Source organism: Rissa tridactyla, chromosome 10 (assembly GCF_028500815.1).
Source record: "Rissa tridactyla isolate bRisTri1 chromosome 10, bRisTri1.patW.cur.20221130, whole genome shotgun sequence".
In the NCBI taxonomy this organism is placed as follows: domain Eukaryota; kingdom Metazoa; phylum Chordata; class Aves; order Charadriiformes; family Laridae; genus Rissa; species Rissa tridactyla.
Window position 1 is genome coordinate 8,389,340 of NC_071475.1, and position 20,668 is coordinate 8,410,007.

General features: G+C 39.8%; 1 protein-coding gene across 5 annotated transcripts in view; it reads left to right on the forward strand.

The window, feature by feature from the left end:
• The window catches only part of ATXN7 (ataxin 7), an 86,371-nt gene that overhangs the window by 39,351 nt on the left and 26,352 nt on the right, over window positions 1-20,668 (forward strand). Inside the window, exons 1-2 of one of the 5 annotated variants that reach the window (XM_054216533.1) lie at window positions 945-2,069; window positions 9,455-9,559. The exons of 1 other annotated variant lie outside the window; for it this stretch is intronic. In XM_054216533.1, the coding sequence (XP_054072508.1) occupies window positions 9,457-9,559 (103 nt within the window). In that variant the 5' untranslated portion in view covers window positions 945-2,069; window positions 9,455-9,456. Of the gene's footprint in view, window positions 1-944; window positions 2,070-7,393; window positions 7,484-8,899; window positions 8,980-9,454; window positions 9,560-20,668 lie in introns of those variants that run through there. 3 more of the 5 variants (XM_054216534.1, XM_054216535.1, XM_054216531.1) reach the window with 3 other exon arrangements.

Sequence of the window (20,668 nt, forward strand, 5' to 3'; positions counted from 1 at the left end):
TAAAGAATTGTCGCGCAGGATTTGTGGCTGTGGTGAGCAGGGAGGAGGGTGGGAGAGGTTTAAAGACAAGTGTTAGGCATGGCCTGTGTGGCAGGGAAAATAATGTGTTAATTGATGATGCTTTTAATATGAGGACTGCAATAATGCCATCGTGCAAGAGATGCATAACTGTCTCTAGTTCTTATGTTTATTTGAAAAAGTTTGTATTTCTAAAGACTATATTGGCTGTGATGTTTCTGATGTCACTTTTGTTTATTTTTTAATGTTATTCTGTGGCCTGTCGTTATTCTCCTGTCACAAAATATATATAGTCATGGGTACCTTGCAGTCCTTCAGTTCTCAGTTAGTAAGAAAATGCGTAAATTTAAAAGTATACGGTTGTTACCACTCTACTTCCTCAGCTACTGGGTGCCGAGGTACAGCCAGCGCCTGGTTGTGTTTCTGTGATATGGAAGGTTACTTAGGGAAAGACGGCAAAAACCACACGTGCCAAATTTTTTTTTTCCTCAAAAGGCTAGATAAGAGATGGGGAAGGATGAAGAGCTTGGAACACGTTCGCCATTTGCAGTCACGATGTATCAAAATCCTTCTGCTGCAAGGAACAGTTTTATGTAAACTGTGAGTTTAGATTTAAATAAAACAAACTTCCTTTTTCCTACTACAAAAGTACAGCTGCTGCAAAGCACACGGAGTGCTGCGTGTGAAAGAGGAGAAAAGTACCCAAACTGTTGATATTAAAACAATTCATAACAGTAGCATGGCTTTGGTGTATATGACTTAAGATACAATTCAGAAGATTCTCTGGATGATACAGTTAATTTTAGTTGAGGCTAGGATTATAACTAGTTTCTTGGCCAAAACATTCCCCCCCCTCCCCCCTGTAATAAACCCTGTTTTTCTGCATAAGTGATGTGTTTCTGTGTACCCTTTCATGTTAAATTACCCCAGATTTTAATATTACTGGTAAACCCCAACTTTATTTCCTGAATTCTTTTTAATTTTTGTGTCGTAATTGCAAAATTAAACTCAATGTTGAGGGTTCCTTAAGGTATTTTAGGGTTAGGTTTGTAATAAATAGGGGGTTTTGCCACAAAAACATAATTAATAACTTGTTGGCTAAAATACAGCCGTGGCATGATGAGATCATATCACCTAAAAATAATGCATGACTTTGAACGTTTCTTACATGACAAACTGTATGTTCAGCATTTATGTAATATTGTACAAATTGGCTGGAGGACTTTAAAGTATCTTCAACTCTGAAAACTAATTAATGAGTAAATGGGAATAGTTTTTGCAGATGACTAACAATTCAAATTGCTGATGAAAACTTGATGTAACAGAATACAATGTGCGGGGGGAGACTTTTTTGTCTGTTGGAAAGCTTTCAATACATTACTTGTGTTTCTCAGAGAAATTTATTAATCAGTCTTTGTACAGACAATCTTCTGTAAACTTGCTCACTGAAATTTTGTAGTATTCTGTATAATAAACTTAGAAAAACTGTTTAATAGTTTTGAATGAACAATTTGACATACATTCTGTGTTAGACTTTCTAAAAGATTAATTGCGTGTAGCTGAATTTGTATACAAAGAAGTTAACTAAATACTTAGATGTCTGCTTTAATACGTGTTTTAGATATAATTACAGGCACATTCAAATAGTGGGAGCCTAAAATTAGATCTCCCAGCTGCACGCTAGGCTGCAGGTGCACGTGTGCATGACATACTTCTCTTTGGTATCCGCTGCTTGGTTTTGATCGGTGGGTGCGATGCAGGAATTTCCCAAGACTGTTCAATTTTGGAGGCCAGGAGACGCAGCGAATGTCCGTGGTGCATCCTGCACCCTCAGAGAGAGAGACGGAGAAAAGGCTACAGGGGAACTGGAGTGACCGTGTGCTCGTAGCCTTGCCAAAGGACTGGTGGTTGGATTTGCCGCTTGGGTTTGCGGGGAGGAGCGTTACTGCCTGCACCATGTGGCAAACCTTTTTGCTGGAGGGGGTGGCGCCGGGGATGGGATTTGGGAAATGCGGCATGGCTGAACCCGCAGAAAACGTGAGCCAGGAGAGGTAGGTTCTCCCTCACCCTTTCAGATTTTACCGGGCAAAATTCTGCCTTGAATTTGGGAAAGCGAAATAAAAACTACAGAACTGTAGTTTTGGAAAAAGAGAGCGTCTTGAGTTTCAAAAGGAGAGCGGGCAGAGAGGACTCCGCGCTTGGAGATAGAGCGTTCTAACGCTAGTAAAGATTTACGACCGATCAGATCTCGTAATGCAGCTCCTGTGCCCAGTTCAACACGATTGTGGGGTTTTTTTTGGTCTTGAAGTGAAAGTCATTTCTCTGAGCCAAAACTTTGAGGTTTGGGTATTCTTAGGACTTTAATAAAATGCTGTGTAATTACTGTATTTGCCAAAGAGGAAAATGCAGCGAAAACATTTAATCAAGTCTTCAGCTGTTCCTTCCTTCATCCGATCAATCAGTGACTGCACGGTGAAACAAAGTTCATGCACTTGTGCTCAGGACCCAAGGAGAGCTGTGCCTTTCAAATGCCTCCTCAAATAGCTGGGCTTTCAAAGCTGCACGTGCAAAAAAAAAATATGTAAGTACTCAATGGACAGAGCAGAATTTAAAAAAATAGATAACCCTGCAGAAAATACTTCAGCAATGCTTCCCTCTGAGCCTAAATGAAACAGCTCGGGTATGGGAATGGCCATTTGTTTTGCTTTATTTTGTATTAAAAGGTTCTTTTCTATCTGAGGCAACGTGAGCACTAGCCTTATGGGAGAGATTTTTTTAAAGAAGTGTTTCTGTATGTAAATTTGATCGTTTTATGTTGGGTTTGTTTGATTATGCATATGTTCTTCGCAAGCACAAATTTGTTATGCCTGCACATATGGCTCATAAAATACTTGCATTCTATTAATACCTAAGTGTTCATTACTTGAAGTTTTGCAGAAAACCCTCAAATATGTATATTTTACTAGAATCTCTTCTTTTGGTTTAAAACTTGTGTAAACCAGTTTTGGTTATTTTGTTCGCAGTATCTATTTAGGAATATTCTTTTTTTTTTATTATCATCTTGCATAGTACACACTAAAAAAGCTGCCAATAGTTTAGTTAAATTTCAGCATTGATAAGTATAGAAACACACGTGTGCTCATGAATGATAAGCACTTGAGAGTTTCTGGAAAATAGTTTGGAGAAATATTGTGTAGAAAAATAACATCTTAGTTGCAGAAAGTGAAGTATTTGTGTATGAGAGGTAAGCTTTGAGATCCTAACTTTTTTTTTTTAAAACATTCATGTCAATTAAAATAAGGGACTATATGACTTAGAATTGGTAGGAGCTTTACTTAGGATAACTAAATTAGTTAAGATATGTTGTAGTGTTATTTGCGTGGAAAACTTGCTGCCTTAGGCATACATCTAAGACGCTCCTTGCACCTGAAAATTACTTGGGATTTTACTTACTGTAAAAAAACTAATGTCAGCAATAGATCCAGCAGGGCTCCTGGTGTGCGCAATTCTTGGCAGAATTGTAGCTTTTTGGGCTGACTATAATCTGATAATCTGGTTGTAACCAAACTCAACTTTTTGTCTGGCATCTGCCCGGTTTGGTGCAGGCTGTTTCACGTGGCCTTAAACGCTGGTTAGTCACCTCCCTTCTCCCTCCTCCTGCCTCTCCCCCAAATCACAGGCTCTTAGAAACAGTAATTTGGGAGGTTCTGTCTGCTTTCAGATATTAACATGACGTTCATGTTCTCCACAACCATAAAGGGTAAAACAACAGGAATATTTTTATTACTTTAACAGGATCTGACAGTAGCTGGGACAAGTGTTATAAGCAAATTACGGGATGTGGCACCAAAATTTTTTTCCTTCAAGATGCCAACTAGTTTTAAGTTACTGCAGCTGTGTTTTTTCTTGCCTTTTAGGAATTTTTTCAGATGCTAGTGACGAGTTGTATTATCTTAAAGAAGAGTTCTAATAAAAACTTTAGAGAAAAAGATTTACCAGTCAAGTCAAGTTAAAACAAGAATTACTCACATGGTTTTTACCTTAGTAGGATCAAGACTAATTGTTTTCTAAAGAGAAGAGAAAACACAGCTAGTATGGAGCAAATGTATTCAAGATAGCTTTTGTGGGCATTATTTGAACATACTTGGTCCATGAAGTAAATGGTTCAAACGATCCAGATTTGGCAACACTTCAAAATAGTGGGATATATTTACAATTTCCTTATGTAGCACCTTCAGAACAGTTCCCTGATGTCTTAATGGAAAGCCTTGGGAATCGATAAAAGTTGGTACGCTTACTTAGGGTGGATTTGGATCAGGCCCCAGTAAAAAGAAAACATAAATTCTGTGTTTGGGGAGTTGTAAAGATACTAGGGAGTTATATCTGTTGTGGGTGTAAAGTTAATAGTACAGGGCATCGCGTTTTTAATGCAGCTAATATTAACCGCAGTGATTAAAAATATTCTGGAAGTATAAGCAGGTCGGTGTTGTGCGGAAGGCGCGTTACGCTATGCCACGGGGATCTTTGTAGGCAGCACATCTTACTGTTCACGTCGGGCATCGGCGTGAAACGTCCACTGTCAAATTACACTAAATGGCAAGCAGCATGTACATATTTGTGATAAACTCAGACTTAAAAATAATCTTAATAAGCAGATGTTTACGCTGGGAATGGGTAGGGCAGAAGTGAGCATTAGCAGTGTTCTGGTTTAAAAAATATTTCTGCAGTACTTCTACATATTCTTGTCACTTTTTTTGACCAAGCTTTCTATTCTTTTGGCCTAACTCTGATGGAGTTTGTTCTTTGCCCTTTCACTTCAGCCCTTGCTAGTTTTGTTTTCTCTTCCTCTGTTTCAGTTTTCACTCTCCTCCTCGTTCTTGCAGTCGCAGTGAGCAAACTTCTGCAAAATAGGAAACTTGTGTTCTGGTCTCTGCAAACAGCCACGATTAGGGCTCCTTTTACCCTCTTCCTCTAGAGTTTGCTGTCCTGGACAAGATCTTGACCTCACTTTTTTGGTGATGTTTCGTTTCATTTCATTTCTAGAAGGGATGTTGTCTTATTAGATGCTAGGGTAGATGGACTGTGCAGTGGTCCCAGTCTGAAAAGCGACAACAAGATTTGTAAGAAATTTGATCAATTTTGGGGGTTAAAAACCCAATCCAATAAAAATGCGCAGCGGAGCTGTGGGAGTCACTGAATTTAGTGGTTCGAGAAACGCAAACTGCCGACTGTTCTCTAGCTGCGTGATTTTTAACCTGTTTTATTTGTTCTGTTGTCTGTGATCTGAAGTGATAGAATTGAGTACACAGACACGGTTAAATTTTAATGAGCACAAGCATGAATTTCTGTAGTGTAACAGTCCTGGAAGTGAATGCTGGAAATACTAAGAAATTACTAGACGTCTTCAGTGCTTCTACATTCCTCTGGAGAAGAGATGGCAGCTCAGTTTAAGAAAGTTTTTTTAGAATAGACAGGCTCAGCTTCATGTTACTTGATGTATGATATGCCAGATTGGCCGTTATTTTTTTTTTCCTTTTTTTATTAGAAAAGATGCTATATTGGACTTTTCCAAATAAGAAGGATTTTCCTTATTATGTGTTCTATAAATAATGCAGTTAAGATATCTCAGAATTGCCTATGGCACGGGCTTGTTCTACTCCTGGCGAAGAGTGCAGCAATATATCATTTAAAGTTACCTTTTTTAAAACAGTGTAAGTTACACGTGAAAGGAGAAGTGAATCTGGAGGTCACAGTATTCAGAGGTTTCATATTATTTATGTAAATGAAGTTGTTTTTCTTTATGTCGTTAATAGAATTAATCTAGCTAGCAGCTCCTGTAACAGTATTTGTGTGTTGACACCGTATAAATACTGCATTTATGGAAAAATAAATGGAAAGTCCGAGGTCGTCTTGGTCTAAATTTTTAGTTTGACCTTGAAAAACATTCCCAGATGGAGAGAGTTAAATAAGCCCAGCTTTGAAAGAGGAAGATGTGAATCACGGTTGCTAGGCTCTTCCTTGAGAGGCATGGGCTTTACATTCGCACTGAAGTATTTCAAAAAGTAATCTTTAAACTCAGAGGAATGGTGCATTTGAAATGACACTGGTGAAATACTATAAATGTCATTAGGCTTTTAAATAGAGAATTTGCATGTCATTAAATGAAATAGGTATAAAGTATTATAAAAATATCAACTGCAAGACTTGTGAACTTTCCTAAGTGTTTGAAGGGGGAACAGAAAAATTAGGCATCCTTCTCCTAAGCTTTTGGTACATACTTCTTACGTAAGTTTTGATAAACTATTCTGTATATTCCCTAATATTTGCATGGTCTAATTTATGTCATTTTCATAACAATAGCACTTAGGTGTTTGCTCCATTGGAACACAGACAGAAATAAAATTTCCCTGAAACCTGCTCGTGCACTGCTTGAAATGAGAGCGAAGCACGTTAAATGCCTGGGGGTTTGCCTGCCTAAGGCTGGGGCTGCTGGCTTGGGGAGCACGGATTTGGGCCTCTTCCAGTCCTCTCAATTGATCTGGGTTGGGTCAAACTTTTTACAGTTCCAAAGTCATTGCTAAAACTAATGTTCAGGTCCCCGTGAAGCATTTACGCTACTTCTTGCCCACTGGTACCCAGCCTGTGGCGCTCGCAGGCTGGTCTCGTGTTCGTGCAGTGCTCGGCGCAGTCGGGTTCCAGTCTTACTTGGGGCCCTGGAGGTTTCTCTAACAGAAGGATTTGATTCTATTTTAAATAAATGCTTTGATAATAAAAAGCTGATGTTTATTTTACCTCATATGAGAAAACAAAAGGAAGAAATTCTTTACCGTTAGGGTGGTGAGCCCCTGGCCCAGGTTGCCCAGAGAAGCTGTGGCTGCCCCATCCCTGGAGGTGTTCAAGGCCAGGCTGGACGGGGCTTTGGGCAACCTGGTCTGGTGGGAGGTGTCCCTGCCCAGGGCAGGGGGTTGGAACTAGGTGATCTTTAAGGTCCCTTCTAACCCGAACCATTCTATCATTCTACGACTCTAACCTTCGCTTCTCCCTGGCTGGTTATGTTTAGATGCTGCTCTGTTACCTGTGCTGTAGGGGAGTGCTGGGGGGGTAGAAGATCTTTTACACTGATTTGTGTGATCTGGCTGGAGTCTTGTGCGTGACTTCCTTGAAATCACGGTTGTGGTTTTGGGTGTCCAGCAAATCCTTCTTTTTTGTTTTTTTTTTTTTCCCCCCTGTGTCAGCTGGTTTGCCGATTTGTTTCACTTGTCGTTTAAAGTTGCAGCTCTGCATTGCCAGCAAATATTCATAAAAGGGTAGTTAAATAGAGCGAGGGGGATGTCTCAGACTAGTGTCAAGGGCCGCTTTATCTGGTGAGGGACACAGAAACAGGCAGTCCTTCCCTCGTGTTAACGATTTCCTGTGCGCCCTCCGAGCTGGTGTAAAGTCTGCGAATCCGGTGTTGTCTGAAAAGGTACGGTTATGAGAACAGGCCACAGCTGGTTAGGTATTAGACAGTAGTAGCCTGTCTGTGTGCTATTAACAGTGTCAATAGCAGGCAGTGCGCGCGCTGTTCTTGTCCCATTCATCACAGTGTGTAACTAGTCAAATGGCAGTGACGCTGGAGGATTTGCTTGCCGTGTGGATACTTTTTTACGCAGGCATACCCAAAGAACTCCTGCATGGAATATTAGCAATGACATATTTTTTTTTTTTTTTCCCTTAACTAGCTTAATGTTACATTACAGAAAATAGATATTGAAAAATAGAAGTTTATTCCTGTCTGATTTTTTCCCACCCTAGCAGATATGTACTCAGTTTTGCCTAGTTTGCAGTAAGTTAGGTGTGCCTGAGGTCTTAATACTTTTTTTTTTTCCTAGTAAATATTATTTAAAAAAATAAGCAAGAGTCACTACTTCATGAAGTGCAAAGCAGTTTATAACTTATTTATTTAATGTAACCTCAGTTGCAAAAAGGGGCTTGGGATTTAGATAAGTGTAGCTCTCTGATGTATCAGATCCATGTCAGATGTCCGCGGTCATTGTATTTGCGTCCAACTGCAAAATCCAGTTGTTGCTGTTATTGGGTATCACGCTTAATTTTAATGTAGCACTAATCAGGTTTTTGCAAAACTTGGGGTAGACCTTATTTTTAAATGAAAAGTAATGAAATTTTTATGAAGATACTTATTACAAAGGGTGCCCTTAATTCTGGAAGCCCTTCGGTGTGGATACGTTCTTTTGTCTGCCAGGAACAAAGTGGATCCGTGGGGCTCTGCCGGGCTGAGCGCGTTGCGCTGCCAGCGGTTACCTTGGGTCATGGCACATTCACTCTTACTATGCAGCCCACTCAATTTATTTCATAATCCAGGTTCCGATAATGAACAAAAATATGGCTGGTGTTAAAAAATACACATGGGCATATTAGTAGCTTTAAAACAAAACTCTGGGGTCACTTCTAGCACAGAGGTAAATAAGTTTAACTTAATTTCTAAGTTGCTATTAACATAAATTGATTACTTGAGTATGTTTTTTAAGAAAATAGGTTTTCTTATATCAGTTTTAAACCTTTAAATAGTGTTCTAGATCCCTTAGCCATGTGTTTTGGCAATAATGAGTTTATACTATTTGTGTTTGCAGTGTCCTATTTTTTGTCTTCTAATGATTGACTAACATTTTTAGTTTTATAAATGTAATATACCTTTAAGTTGCATAGTAAATGTTGTATTTAATGCTCCGGTAGTCTTGAATGCAGTTTTAACTGTTAAACTATATTCTTAAGAAACTGTATTCTTAAAATTGTAGGAACTAATTTTATTAGTAAAAGTCTGCAAGTATGTGTGTTATCTCTGAAATCCACACATGCTCTGACGTACTGTTATCTCTATTTCTCTCTTATATAGCTGTTACCCAGATCTCTGGCAGCAGATGGCTGGACTATAATGCACTGTTAAACAAATAAAACCATTAGGCATGTAATACTGCCTGGTAAACGACTGTGTGTTTAAAATGGTTTAAAAAAATTAAAGAGAAAATAAAGTTCATTTTTTAATTCATTTAATGAAATTGGAATAAAATCCAACCCCCTTTCAGAATATGTAAATTGTCCCCTCTTATCTTGTGTTTGTCATTTGAAGTCAGTCTTTTTTTTTATTACATTCTTGCATCTGGTGTAAGATAATCAGTCCTAAATCAGTTTCCTAATAGATGTTTTCTACAAGTAATCGCTCATTTTACGTTTATCTTTGTAGGAAGATTTTTTTGCTTTTGTAATACTCCAGCACAAAATTATCTATTGCATTATATGCTCTTTTTTTCCTCCTTTTCAAATTTGATACAAATGTATTAAAATTATGATTCAACACTAGTGTCATGGTTCTGTAATTAAACTGTTTTTCAATAATTGTCAGCAGCTGAGAGATGCCATTTTGTCTTTTTGTTTTTAGATATGCCAATATTTGGTCTTTGCCCGGCTCATGATGATTTCTATTTGGTGATGTGTAACCACTGTAATCAGGTCGTAAAACCACAGGCATTTCAATCACATTATGGTAAGTGCTTAACTATTTTTAATAACTAAGGGTGAGGTTAAATCAGGATTAAGCCTGGCAATTTTTTTTTTTTAAATTGATGGTACATAGATCATAACATTATAAATAATGTCAAAGAACATAACCTGTGTTTAATCATTTTATATACATTATAATGCAGTTATGTAAAGATCTTGTTCCTTTTAATTTTTTTAATGCCTTCTTGAAATGCTGCGTACATACAGTTCAATTTTGAAATGACTATATATATATAGTGTATTTCACAGACAGTACGTGTAGTGTGTTTGTACCTGTGTGTGTCATTTCTTCTTGTGTATTTATACAGATTATTTTTACACGGGTTCTGTTACGCTGTGAACTGTGAACTTGAGCTTAAAGCTGAACTTAGAAATTTTGTTGTAAAACATAGTATGTTTCCAGTGGCCAGCAAGCTTGCTTATTTATTTTCAGAAGTATCAATTTGTATTTGTTTTACTGGCCCGATGGCTTTGTATATAAACTCTGCTAGGAAGCTCTTGTTGTGTTGGTTGGTGTTAGCCAGTGTTTACAGAGGACTGCAAAAATGTGAAGTGCTACGCAAGTTCAAGCGCTCCGTTACTTCCTACAAACCTAACTGGGGGAGGCTGGCACTTCTTTTCCACACTCCTCTCAAGACTAGAAATTAATCTCAAACAACTTCATGCCAATATTTGGGTGAGAGGTTTTGGGTATTCAGCTTTTTGTTTCCTGAGAAATTCAGGAGATGTTTTCTAACCAAGTGCTAATAGAAGAGCCGGGCAAAGCATCTTCTGAACTACTCCTCCCTCCTTCTGCCTCTGCGTATTTGTGTGTGTCCCCTTTTTTCCTAGCCCAGTGCACCTACAGTGTTTAAAAGGATAAAAATGTTGGATATGGGTGGGGCGGCTCTTCCAGTGTTGAGAGCGAGGGGTAACTTTTCTTGCATCTTAAATACTCGAGCCCTTTGGCAAGAAAAGTCACACTCACTTCTGCGGCTTCCTAGAGACTGGGAAGGGGTCTTCCTTATGCTGTGCAGAGGGTGAACTTCTTACCCTTTCCACCTCTCACTTGGTGTTTTTGTGTTATGATGCCTTATGGATAATACTCTGCCCCTTGCTGCTGGATTTCTGCACTCGTGTCACACAGAGTGTCTTGGAGAAGAATCTGATAGGTCTTATGACATAATTCTTACTAGTTTGGTTGTTATTCTGTGGATGGCAGTAGTGGTAAAATTTTTTAAAAACTCACAATTTAGCAGGTGTAAGTCTCCAGAGCTGCAGGGAGCTGGAAGAACGGAAGGGTATCAGCTTTTCTTACTCCGGTTGCTATAAGCCTTTGTATCAGCTGAGAGCAAGTCCACCCCTTGCCAGCACGATTCCTCACCTGTCACTGAATATCAGATTGGGATGTCCAATAAGTCCTTCTAAAATTTCATATTAAATTGATTCTGACAGTTAAAAATAAATTTATGGGGGAGGACTGGATGGTACCCCGTTCTGAGTGTTGGCATATTGAATCTTCCGTCTTGAGGTCAGTAATATGGAACTGGCTCAGGCGGGTAGTGATGGAGAGCAGGCACTTCGGGTTATCCCTCTGAAATGAGCAGCTGATCGCCAAATACTGTCTAACAAAACAGGTGTCTGTGCTGTAGGAGCCAGCATCGTAGTTGTTGGCATGGCGGCCGTGTGGGCAGATTGAAGAAGCGGTTCAAGAACTGAGTAGGTATGGCATTGCTTCTTGGCCACGGGCACGAAAACACGGGGTGTTGTAGGTGTAATGCTGCTTGTACTGGTGTTAAACTTGTTATGTGAAGTTAATTCAAACTCTTCTGTAAGCAATACTTGCCATTTAAAAGGGACAGAGTGAAGAGGGAACTACAAAACAAAGGTATGGAAAGTATAAAAAAAAAAATTAAAACAATAAATAGTAGTGTAATGTTCCCGTTCTGTATCACGTTGTAGGAGCGTGATCTCTAAATGTGAAACTTTCTCTAATGCAAACCTTAGATCAATGGCAGATTGATACTTTGAGAGAAATGTGGAAGGAGAGGATGGAAATGACGAGGTTATTCTTAGTATTTCTTAAGCCCATTCTGAACAATGAAGACGCTCGGCGAGGGCTGCGGCGTGCAGAGGAAACAGGCGGGGTCATTCTGATGAGAAAAACAGGCTTGGGTGGGGTGAATGTCATTAAAGGACTTTAGTATGCCAAACTATAATAGCCTCAGAGAGGTAAGAAAGTTGACTTAGTGATTTTGTGTAGTGCTAGCTCGCGTTGCTTTTTATCAGCCTTCGCATTCTGGAAATCCTTCTGCAGTTGTCCCTCATTTTAGCAAACTGAATATGAAAGCTGCTAAATATGGCAGGTGATTGATTACCAGGCAATGGTGTATTTTTATTTTTTTTTTTAACACGCTGTACTTCAGGAGAAGGAAATTGCTGAAGTCCTCAAAACACACAGTTCTTATAAAACAAAGTACACTATCATGATAACAAAATAAAACACTCTTTGGATTTATCACAGTCAGTTTTCCCTGAATTAAGTCTTGTATTTGTGGCTTTATTTCAGGGATGGGTAAAGGAGAGATTATTTCAACAAGTTCTGAAAAATTACAGTGCATCAATGAAGCTGTACCTTTGTGTTGTTGTTAGGGTCTTTCAAAGTTGTTTTTAATTGTTACCAGAGAAATAGTAATCTCTTAAAATATTCTGCAACTCCTGGTGGTATGTGTGGCTCGTACTTGGTGTTCTTTGAAACTTGTCATGTTGGATTTTGTTTTCTGAAGCAGAATATGCTCTTTTAAAATGTCAGTTTTGTCAAAGGAAAGCTAAACAAACTATTAGCTAAACCTAATGAGCTAATTAATTTCTTCCAAAGCATATTTGTGATGAACTACTTAACTAGGTAGGCTGAAAGTGCATCGCAGGACATAATCTGGCTTTTTTCCCTGGACCACAAGTAGTCAGAAATAAATGTAACCTTGTTCATCGGAATGTTTGACCTTTTTAGTAAAATACTTTATTGATACAAATCACAGATTTTTATATGTAACTGATACTTTTATATTTCATGGGTTTGACTAGAGAGATATTAATTCAAAATTAAATTCTACTTTTTGAGGCAATCTAAGCATGCATTTGGTGTATGAACTGCCATTTTAATAATTTATTCTATGCTGCTGGTATAGATTGATTTCTAAAATTCGGTGACGTATTTGGTATGCATAACACCAGATGTAGGTTAGTTTTCAAAAGCAATTTTAAAAACAATGAGATATCTGAAATCTGCTTTTGGTATTTCTGCCAGCCTACGAACAGCAGCTGATGGTCAGGACACTCAAATGGTTTTCCCCTCTTGGCCTGGGCTGGCAGCGATGCTGGGGATCTGGTGGGGCAGAACCAGGCCAGGCAGACGAGGAGAGTTGTTTCAGCCCAAATCCTCTTGTTTGTCAGATCTCAGCCGCTTTATTTGCGGGGCTGGACAAGTGATTTAAGTCCTTTATTGCCAGAATTCTTGGTGCCGCTTTTTGAGCGGTTACGCTTTCCTGGCATCAGCATCTTCCTTGGATGGCTCAAGATCAGTTCAGAGGTGAAAAATGGCGGGGGGGAAAGGTATAATGTTCAAGCATTCAGTCTCACGGTGAAGCACCTGAGATCACTTGTCATGATGACCTGTTATGAGAAAATACAGTATTTTTCTCCAGCTGGAGTGTTTCCCTACACTCTGATGATCGTGTGCCAGCCTCTCTGACTTCCATGCCAGGTAGACCCTCCCTCTGTATTCAAATCAGGTATATTTTTTAAGTCCCTGCACAGTTTCCTCTCTTAATATATAAATTCTCACAGTAAGATGACTTTGCTGTCTGTCAAATTGCTAACTGTCACGCTCAAGAATGTCCCCTCGGCAGACAGCAGCATGTGTCTGCGTCCCTTTTATTCCCTCCCTCTCCTTCCCACAAAAAACATGCTAAATACGGTTCCTGTGCCGCACCGACAGGCTGCTGAGGAAGCCATTGCGACAGTTATTTCAGGTTGTTCGTGGGAACCCTGAAGTGACGTGGGTTTTGGGGCTGTATGACCTTTCGTTGGTATTTCAGCCGTTCCCGGGGTTTATCACATCTCCCTGTGGTTATCAGCCTCCCGTCTGAGGAGAGCGGCTGCTCTGCACCATCTGGGCTGCTTTGGGGCTCAGAGAGAGGAGGCAGCTCAGCGGTCTGGAGGTAGCATCAGTGTAGAGATGTTTGGTTTCTTCCTTCTAATTTTTGCTAGGTTTTTTGCAGAGTTGTTTGTTTCCTCTGTGCCTCGGTTTCCATCAATACAAAACGGGGTTAAACTCTCAGCAGTAATAATGAAGGCTACCTGTAAAACTTAAACCGAGAGTGCCTGTGAGTCATGCAGTGATTGTGAAAACCATTAATACAGTACATATTGGAAAGAGATGATGATAGTGTGTCGGGCTGTTGAGTCATTAAGAAGCTATGCCAAGTGTTTCGATTAACTTCCATGGGTTTGGCGTACAGTGGCAAAGGTGAGCAATGCTGCGAGCTTTGCGTGCTGCTGCCCTGAGCTGGTGGGGAATCGCTTAAGTATCTCAGGTTCTGACCGGTGCGTGTTTAAACCTGAAGTGTAGGATTCAGAAACAGAATAATCGTACGGACTTGCTCACCTTATGGGATTTCTAGGAAGCTGTGAGATTGGAATAGAGGAGGTCATCACACAACCTGATACTGAGCACGGAGAGACTCAGAGGGAAGATCCTGACAGTAGAAAAAGATGGTCGCTTGTGTTACTTGGCTCCATCCTGCAAGTCAGCGTCAGGGCTCTCCTGAATCTCCTTCATCTAATTGTATAACTGTACTCCTTCCTCCCGCAGCCGGTTCTCACACCCACCTTTAGTTAGCAGGTTTACTGCTTTGGCTAGTCCTAAGGGGCTCTTCTGGTGTTGGTGTTAAGTGCTTGGATTCTGAGAGAACATGTGATATTTACTGTGATTTTAATTGGGATAAATGATCCGTTAACTATCCCTGCTAATATGCTTTTGTATTTCGGATGTTCTATCATATGTAATTTAAGTACTAGAGTCCCTGCAGCGTTACATATTTGGTTTCTTCTGATGTACTGTGCACCGAACTGAATTTGTCCTACCCTCTTTCTGTTATCTCAAACTTGGCATCAGCTAATTGTTCTGAAAAATCTAACATGGGTATTTAATATTTTTAAGTTTTATTTTTCGAAGTTCTGCAGATGGTGTTTGTTTAGAATAGAATAGAGAGTGTTTAGCATGGATTACCAAGTCAAAGATAAAGTGTCTGTACGAGGCAGCATTTGAAGCAGATAGGAAAAGAATGGAATGTGCTGAATCTTGTTCCAAAGCCATTGGACCTGAGGATTTTGGGGTTTGTTGTTTGGTGGGGTTTTTTGTTTTGTTTTGTGTTGGGGGTTTTTTTGGTTTTGTTTTGTTTTTTTTCCTCACAGGAGATTGCCTGAGCTCATCTGCATTTTGAAGGGATAAGCTTTCATTATGGCCTGCATACTTTTGGCAGCAAGCAATTTGTTTCAGCAATTAAGTGTCCACTGTTCGCTAATGTCTTTTTAAAGCGGTATGAAAACGTTTTATTTAAATCACAGGAATTTTCTTGGGTATCAGTAATCTTATGTAGTAGTCTAATAAACAAAATAAAACTTGAATATTATGTGGTGTGTCACAGATGTGCTGGAGTAATCTGCAAAGCGTGTTGCCAAACGTGCACAGGTGGTATTTGGCATATTATGGCTGGAGTTGATGTATATGATTTAACAAATTATCATTGGCAGCTTCAGCAGCTTCTGTTTAAATACACAGCCCTCTCACAGTAGTTCGCGCAGTCTGGATTCCAGGAGTTGGATCTTAGTCTCCGGGTCCAGCAACAACTAGTTTAATTTCTTCTTGGCAGAGATTTGAGAAATTCTGTAGCTTTTGCAAGAACCATCTTGGCATATTCCCAGAAGGGAATGGGCTCAGAGGTCAGCACAGGATTCGTTTCAGAAAAAAACTTCTCAGCTGATTATTTAGTTATTTTTAAATAATGTATTGTTAAATAAGGAAGTATTACCACCTGGAAAGAAACTCTGTAAATATATTTTGGGGTTTGAAATGTGTACCCCAAAGCCATGAGCTGAATACTAAATGTGCTATTTGGGATTTAAAGTCACAAACAAGTTCTGCCGTGCAGATTTTAAGAAGCGATGAAGTAGGTGCTGCGGTTAATCGTAACATTGCAAACGGTTCACGTGCAGAAGGTTATTTTTGTAAGGTTAATGGCTGTGGTCTTTGTTTATTACATGAAAGCCTAGGGAGTCTGTTTGAGAAGTTGATGGCGGATTTCTAGTGAAACTTCCTCCTTTTTGTGGGTACATGGATTTGTCAACCTTTAGTTGAAGACATAAAGCAACTTTTAAGTATCAGCTAACAGAAAAAGGTGATGTTCAGTTTCAGATTTAAAAAAGAAATTCAGTGTTCAGTTTACCGCTTACCGTGTAACTCACATTATTCTACCTACAGCACCATAAGTGCTAAAATATTTCAAATTCTAAAAGTCCTTTGGTGTGCTTTTGGCTTTTCTTACCTTTGATTAGCATGAATCAAATTTCATGCTATTCTGCCATAGCAAAAGACCTACGTGCAGAAATCCTTGTGTTTTATTATTTGCTGGGTAGAGCATATATTTTTTTTTTTAATTCTACTCTTACTAAAATGTTGAAGTATTTTGGAAGAAGGCTAACACACAAAATTATCCAAGGGTTCCATGAGAATGCTGTTCTCTTACAGTGATCTTCTTGCCAGGCATTTGGAGACTGGGACCGACTGCTCCCTTTTCGAGGTAAACATTGAGAGGGAAGAACAAGTGCAAAGAAAGAAAACAAAGATATTTATCTTTGTGGGAAAAGAGGAAGCAGTGCGGCATTCACTGTCGCTTACAGAAATAGTTGTCCAGCAAGAGGGAGAACGTTAGTGTATTGATCAATAGATCTGAGTAAGATCTAAAGAGAACAAGTAGTTCTAATACAAAGCAGCTGTTGCGTATATTTGACTACAGCTTCACTTTGGAAGAAGCCAGCTGGAATAGTTGCATCAGGTCTACGATTAAAAATGATTGACAATGAGAGAGTTAACCAATCTAAAAGTCAGTGTTAGGTTTCATCATTCAAAATCCATTTTGAGTGATGAAACAGCACGTGGAGCAGAATGCAGCTGTCATAACCATCATTTCGGACTTTATGCAGGTTCAGGGAAGGCTGTTCTGCGTCGGCTTACATGCTCCGTATCCTTGGAAGGCTTCCTTCCCAGCTAAAAGGGTTCTTTCTAACGCCTAAGCCACTCCTTCAGGCTGGAGCGGGGCCAGTGGAGGTGGCCCGCATTGCGAGGGCAGGCCGTGGGCACACAGGGTTTGGCACGCAGCCCGAAGCTGAGCGCAGAAGAATGAAGCTGCAACCTGTTTAAGAGCTGGGGAGGTGGAAGAAGCCTGAACAGGGCTTTTAAAAAAAAAAAAAAAAAAAAAAAAAAAAAAAAAAAAAAAAGGCAGGACTGCTGCCGTTGTGGAGGAGAGTTGTGAATGTGTCAGAGCCATCGAGATGTGAACTTGGTGTTGGAAATTAAACTACTAGGAGTAATTTACTTTCAAAAGCTAACCATGTGCAGATCAATTATTTATAAGGACTTCCTAATTTATTTTTGGGGGAGAAGTATGTGTTCTTATGAACTGTGTAGATTATTCCAAGAACTGCAAAACCCCAGATGAACACCACAGCGCTTCATGATTCCAGGCAGAAGTATTCCGGGAAGCTTGTAAAACAGTGTTGAGTATTGAACTGCCATGAACAAAATAGTTTGGGTTGTTTTTTGCCCTTTTTTTTTTTTTTTCTTTCCATGGAAGCACATAGTTTCAAGTGGCACAGACTGTACCCTCTCATCCCACCATCCGACTCTCAAACAATTGCTGCACTTGGAAGAGAGAGGATTTGCACATAGTCTTTTTTTCTCTGCAGCTACAAAGGTCAGATAGGAAATCTCATCAATAGCCATCAATTGCATTAATTTTTTTGCCAAGATACCACTGTTGCCAGCGCAGAGCTGTGCAGCACCTGGCTGGGGTGGCAGCGGGCAGGAGGGGGGCAGCTTTGGCAGGGCTGGTTCAGCACAGCTGGAATTAAGTGGTTTGCAGTCTGGGGGGGTGTGTGGCTGAGGAGGGGAAAGAGAGGACGCGGGGGAATAGCTAAAAGGGGAAATGTAAAACAAAGAACTTAAGTAAAACACATATGAAAAGAAACGGATGAAGACAATAAGGAGGAAGCTAAATAAGGAAGGTAGGAGAAAATGACCTTGCAGGAGGGAGAATGAAGTAGGTATGGGGCTGGTTTTATTGCTCTGTGTTGAGGGGGGGAAAGTAAAAGAAAGGAGATGTTTAACAGGGTGAAACAAACAAAAGCTTTTTTTACTAGTTTTTCCTCTTAATGATTTGGCAGCAATGCTTATTAGTGTGGTTTGTGTGACGTCATGGCATTCTGGGATTTTGCACATTTTGGTGGGGGGCAAGGGGGAACAACGGTGCGTCCTACTTGAGACACCTCTCCCGGCTTTATGAGGCACTGACCGTCAAGGACATAGGTGGATATATGCATGTATGTGCGCTTATTAATGGGTCGTCTTGTGCTTGCTTTCTTACACATCCCTTTTACTGTTTTTTGCTGGACTCTCAAATTATTTAAAAAGTCTTATTTTCCGTACTCTAAATAATATTATTTAGAGAGTAGGAGGTGCATGGGCTGTACGTGTAGCTTTCACACGGCTTTTGCAGTAAGAGGAATGCCCACCAGTTCTCTACAAGCTGAGAGAAAAAGATGGAAGACGGTTACCCATGCTGGACCTACATAAAAGCAGTGTTTTGTAGGAACTTCTCCATCTGCTGCCTCAGGAGAAGTAGGCAGCATTCTGAAAACTCTATTCTCCCCTACAGCAATAGTACACCAAACGGTAACCTGGCGTGTATGTGAGCGTTGTGCTTTTGGAAAAACTTGAGACAATATTATTCTTACCAAATTAAAAGATACCGATAACATTTTGGTTTTAGGCACAGCTACAAAGTAGGTAGGCTGCTATGTAGTTTACTTAGGCATTATCTCAAGTAATTTTCACCTGTTATTTATTTACTCCCTCGTTTTTGGTGACTGGTTTGCTGGCTTTTTAAAAACAAATTTGACGTGATACCGCTTTGGTGGGTTTTCTTCCAGGCAATATGATCACTTAAAATCTAACATTTAATACACATAAAGTCTACAAACTGTGTTTTTAAGATATTACCAGAAGAGGGAGTGTATAACACTTTGTATATAATGAAACCTGTAAGTTTATTGATGAATAGCAATCAATAACCACACGATTTGCATAGTAAGTTAAAAAATGCAGACTGAAATTCACTTTCAAAAGAGCACAATTAACGCCAACTTTTTAAGTTCCTCATTAGGCTTAATTCAGTTTAAAACTAAGTAATTATATCCAAGTAATGTAAATGGCCTTGAAGTCAATTCAGATTCGTAAATGTTGTGTTGTGTCTACCCGTAACAAAAAGATTCAAACAGCTTTTCAGTAGCAGTCTTGGATCAGCTCTTGCAGTACCCAGCTCTATAAGAGCTCCATAACAATGTGAAACTTGAAAACAATTACAGATATCTTCTAAAGATGTAAAAAATAACAGAGATAGATAAATAAGTCTGTGATATTATTATTGACTAAATAGGCCATCATTAGCTGTCGGGCAGTAACAGCCAAAATACTTCCAAACCCTATTGTCTGCTACTGATAAAACCATAATGTAATGCTTGTATAAAAATCAATATTTTTACTTTATAATTTATGTAGATGTTCCTCCAGTTGTCGTGCAGCAGGGCAACAGGGTAATCCTTTGAACAATAGCAAATTGATGTAGGAGAAAAGGCCATCCCTGTGTCTAATATGTAAACTCCTAATAAACTTTGCCTATTTTGCTGCCTCATACAACTTCTGCAATATCTGAGATCGCTGCTGGCCACAAAGGTTGCAATTACATTTTAACTTCTTTCCCCAGGTTGTATTAGAGAAAGAGGAGCCGTCATCAAGAGGTTCTTGTCCTCTGTTCTGTGTTCCCCAGATAATGAGTTGCCCGTGTTGGTATGAAACTCTCACTCTTTACGCTGGTTTGTGAAGGATGCAATTAGACCAGGCTCCTGGAGGGCTGAAGCAGTTCCTATATAACTGAGTTTTTCCTCGTTGTTTGGCAAGATTGTCAGAAAAGCTTTAACTCACAATTCTATATAAAGTAGCTTTTCACAAGGAAGCCTTCTCTTTTAGCCAGATCACCTTCTTATGTTTTTACCCCATAGGATTTTCTTCCTCGGCCAGGCAGAAGTTGCATTGTGCCGTGTCCTCTATGTGTGACCCTGCAGGTTGCACAGAACCTGTTTGTCACGTCTGGCTCTGGGAAAAGGGCTGTGTGTTTCTGCTAATTCTGTGGGGTAGGTAGAAGGTGTACCCCTTCCAGTGTGCCCTCCCACCTTTGAGCCTGAAGCTTTCAGATATTTGTGGATTATTTGTAGAGCTGGATTTGAGCTGATCTGAAGTTTCGTGTGATATACTTGGATAATTTTAAGAGCTGTTAATTATTGTCCATAGACACTCACATGGAATTCATAGCTTCTCTCCTTGCTAAGAGGAAAATTGGCTGTGTCTTCTTTGTTACTGCATGGCTGAAGACTTCATTTGAGTTCCTAGGCTAAGCATTTTGATGTTCTGCTGCATTAGGATGGACTTAGTGAAGTAGTTGTTTTCATTTCTTTTGCTTTTCTAGATCACAATGAGAAGCCTTACAGTACTCTGTAGGGCTCTGGCCCTTCTCATCATTGGCATGGGACTCGCTAGCACTCTCATTTTCTTCAGTTTCATTTTGGCTTACAGCTTCTGACAGGCCGTGCGTAACCATGTATAAGCCTGGAAGCATGCCATGCTGGCCCTCTCCTGGCCTCTAAGGTCAAAGGAAAGGTTTTAAAACTGCCACAGTTCAGTCCCTTCCCCATCATAGTGCCATGTACTCTTTGACCAAAG